Genomic DNA, 3,349 nt, shown 5'->3' on the forward strand with positions numbered 1-3,349 from the left:
GCCGGAGCTGGGAGCCGGGCGCTGTGCTGTCCCCGCAGGTACGAGCTGCCGGCTCCCTCCTCCGGCCAGAAGAACGACATCACGGCCTGGCAGGAGTGCGTCAACAACTCGATGGCCCAGCTGGAGCACCAGGCGGTCCGCATCGAGAACCTGGAGCTGATGTCTCAGCACGGCTGCAACGGCTGGAAGGTGTACAACGAGTACGTGGGCCTTTCCTACCACCAGCCCAGCTTGCAGCGCCCCCGCCGGCTTTTACGTAGGCGTCTTCACCGCAGTAACGGCAGCTTCCTAGCAGTCGCTTGAGCACCTGCCTCAGACCCACTGCACAGCCAGAGCGGGGGGCGTGGGTGGGTGAAGAAAACCCGTCCGGCCTTGCTTGCTGACGCTAGCAGTGGTTACACGGGTCTGGCACCTAGGTCCTCTCTTTGCGTCTCTGCGTCGCCTGGCGGAGTGGCGCCCGCATGCCTCCAGCGCTGCTTCGCATGTCCCCGGCCTGCTCGGGGAGCCTGGCTCCAAGAAATCAGCTCTCGGCGCGCGTTCCTCTCGGCAAGGTCCCCAAATCTAGCAGAACGGTAACTCCACTTAAGACCGCCTTTACAGCGGGGAAATCCAAATCCCTGCAGTTATCGCGGGAGCCAGTGAGAATGGCTTCCTTCAGGGATTCACCCGCTGTGATCTGTGGAGCCACTCCTGGTAGTTAGCAGGGTGCGGGACATGTTGAGAATTCAAGTAACAGTCAAGTCGGAGGAATTCCCAATACTTGTGAGCCCGTAAATTAAAACTGAAACAAATTTATGTGCTTGAGGCTTGAAACAAAACTTGGCAGCGTAACCTGGGAGCTCATCAGTTGAAAGTGTCAGGGGGGAGAGGTGTTTCCAGATGGGCAAAACCCCATCACATTATTACTTGATCAGACTCCAATAGCAGGGGACTAAAATCGATGATCTTGGAGTCCGTTTCTGTTCTGTTTCTCTAAATCATGCAGGCTACTATAAGATGATTGCATGAGATGTGCGTGCGTGTTCCAGGTGAGGCCTGCAAACATTGGACACCCTGGCCTACGTGGTTACTGTGATGAGCAGTTTGCTTGCTTCACTTTCGAGCAGTTTTACTCAACCTTGTTCCCCAGCGGGCCAGATAGGCAGTGCCCGGTGCTTCTGTGGGCTGGATCTGGTGCCCCACCTGGCAGGAGTGGCCCGGCCCAAATACAGCTGTGCAGCAAGAAGTGGGGGTGGGAATTTGGCAGCGGGGGGGTGGTGCCGGTATTAATGGCCACTATTCCCCAGCCGCCAAATTTCCTGACCTGTGGGAAGCTCTGCAGGCCAGATGCTTTGTGGGCCAGAAGTTGAGCACCCCGGGTCTAGAGTAATGAAAGGGAGACTTGCTGGCACCTCTACTTCTGAGCTAATGGTGTTTCCTAATGTTGTTTTTATGCTTTTCATTTTGCTATTAGACATCTAGTTCATATGATAGAACAAGCCCAGAAAGAACTGCAGAAACTGAGGTAAGAACAGCTATTTCCCATTCTCCTTCTAAATCTTGGACAAAATTTTAATATAGCCTTCATCCTTGGGCTGTTGCAGTGGCTGTAGAGATGAGGACCTAGTCTTGTCCTGAAACTAAGTGTTTGAATTAGTCCTTCGTGAAGAAAAGCTAACCTTGGTTGCTTGTGGAGATGAACTTGCACTGGTGGACTTTTTTTTTTCCCCAGACTCCAATTTTCTTGACACATGGTACATGGATGTGTGATGGCTTCTGTGTGGTATGCTCTCTAGTTATGCTGATTGGAGCTATAGCATTGAGTAGATACCTAGATTGGTCACTAGGAGTATGTAAAGCACAGGGATATCTGTTGGCATTTGATTGATCACATTAGCAATCCAGCTAAAATGCCTTTGACAGGCAACACCAGTTAGACAGTTGCATAAATATACTGTAAAAAATATAATGTTCCAAATGGTCTCCGTGTGCATTCCAGGGTGTTCTGTACTTGTGCTTTAGAGCATCTCCGTAGCCTGCATGAGGATGGGGCAGCTTAGTGCTCTTGGCCACCTTTACTTCTGCCCTGCATGAGCAGTAGCCTGATGTTTCACTTCATGAACTTTTGTGCACACGTTCTCCTTATTTTTCAGGTTTAGCACGTGTGCAAGTCTATACTGGGCCTTGTGCTTCAATGCCTGGTACTCTGCATCTGATTTACTTGGGGTCCTTTCCCAAGAGCATTATGAGGATGGTGGGCTGCTTTCCAAGTACAGCAGCTCCTTCTGCTTTCAAGGAAGCAGACAAGGCAAATGCAGTTGTGTGGTTAAAGAACCTGTAATGTTTTCTCATAGGAAAAACATTCAAGATCTCAACTGGCAGCGTAAAAACATGCAACTTACAGCTGGGTCTAAGCTACGAGAGATGGAGTCAATGTGAGTACTCAGCCTTCCCCACCCCCCCACCCAAATGTATATTCTTCATGGCTTTAGGTGCTTTTACAGTATTGTCGTCACCATGCAAATGTGTTATAAGCAGAGACTGAAGTGCCCAGAATAGCTGCTGGGGTAACGCAAGGGTGGGTGACTGAAGCTGTGAGCAAAGCTGTGGGAAGGAGAAGGGCGTATCAGCAATCTGGAATGGCCTACAAATTTAAATTTATTCTCAAGCTTTGTCATCTAAGATGACAGCGGGATTTTTATTTATTTTTTGGTGTTCGGAGGAGACTTATCCCCTTGTGTGCCATGTAAACCCTGACCTGTGGTTTAAAAGAGGTACAGAGACAGAATTTTCTATAATTCTGGTTCGTGCTGGATGGCCTCGTGAAACACCGGGGAACTGTCCGATTTAAGACTGCTCAGAACAATAATTCTTATAATTAAATAGCTGCATCGTTTAGAATAGTCAGAAACAGTATTCAGCCAAGCATTTTTGTCTCTTGTTTTCAGGTGGGTGTCTCTGGTCAGTAAAAACTATGAGATTGAGAGAACTATTGTGCAGCTTGAAAATGAAATCTCACAGATTAAGCAGCAGCATGGGGAAGCGAACAAGGAGAACATCCAGCAAGACTTTTGAAGGTCTGGCACTGCCGCACATCTACCGCTATTCCTGGGGAAGCTGCATGGCCTTGGGCTCCTATACTTAGGGGTATGTAGTGAAACAGGAAGACAAGTACTGTGCTCAGGTTGTTTTTTTTAAGTCTAGCAGGAGGTGGAACAAGTCCAGGGAAAGTTCTGCTCCATGGACTGACGGTGCGATTAAGTGTAATTTAAAGTGTCTGAATGTCACATGTACATTAGTTCTTGGACTGAACATGTTTCAATCATTTGTATGTTTTTATTCTTGAAATAAACGTTTTGTTTTCTTCCAA

The 3,349-nt window shown here is 48.6% G+C and overlaps 1 protein-coding gene across 1 annotated transcript; it reads left to right on the top strand.

The window, feature by feature from the left end:
- Positions 1–6: 6 nt before the first annotated feature.
- Positions 7–3,349, top strand: BCAS2 (BCAS2, pre-mRNA processing factor; the record flags this gene model as incomplete). The annotated part of the gene is made up of 4 exons (XM_025191957.1): positions 7–200; positions 1,454–1,504; positions 2,334–2,414; positions 2,928–3,349. Coding segments are annotated over 4 exons (453 nt in total), but the record flags the coding sequence as incomplete, so codon positions are not given.

Source organism: Alligator sinensis, unplaced genomic scaffold, assembly GCF_000455745.1.
Source record: "Alligator sinensis unplaced genomic scaffold, ASM45574v1 scaffold1450_1, whole genome shotgun sequence".
Lineage (NCBI taxonomy): Eukaryota > Metazoa > Chordata > Crocodylia > Alligatoridae > Alligator > Alligator sinensis.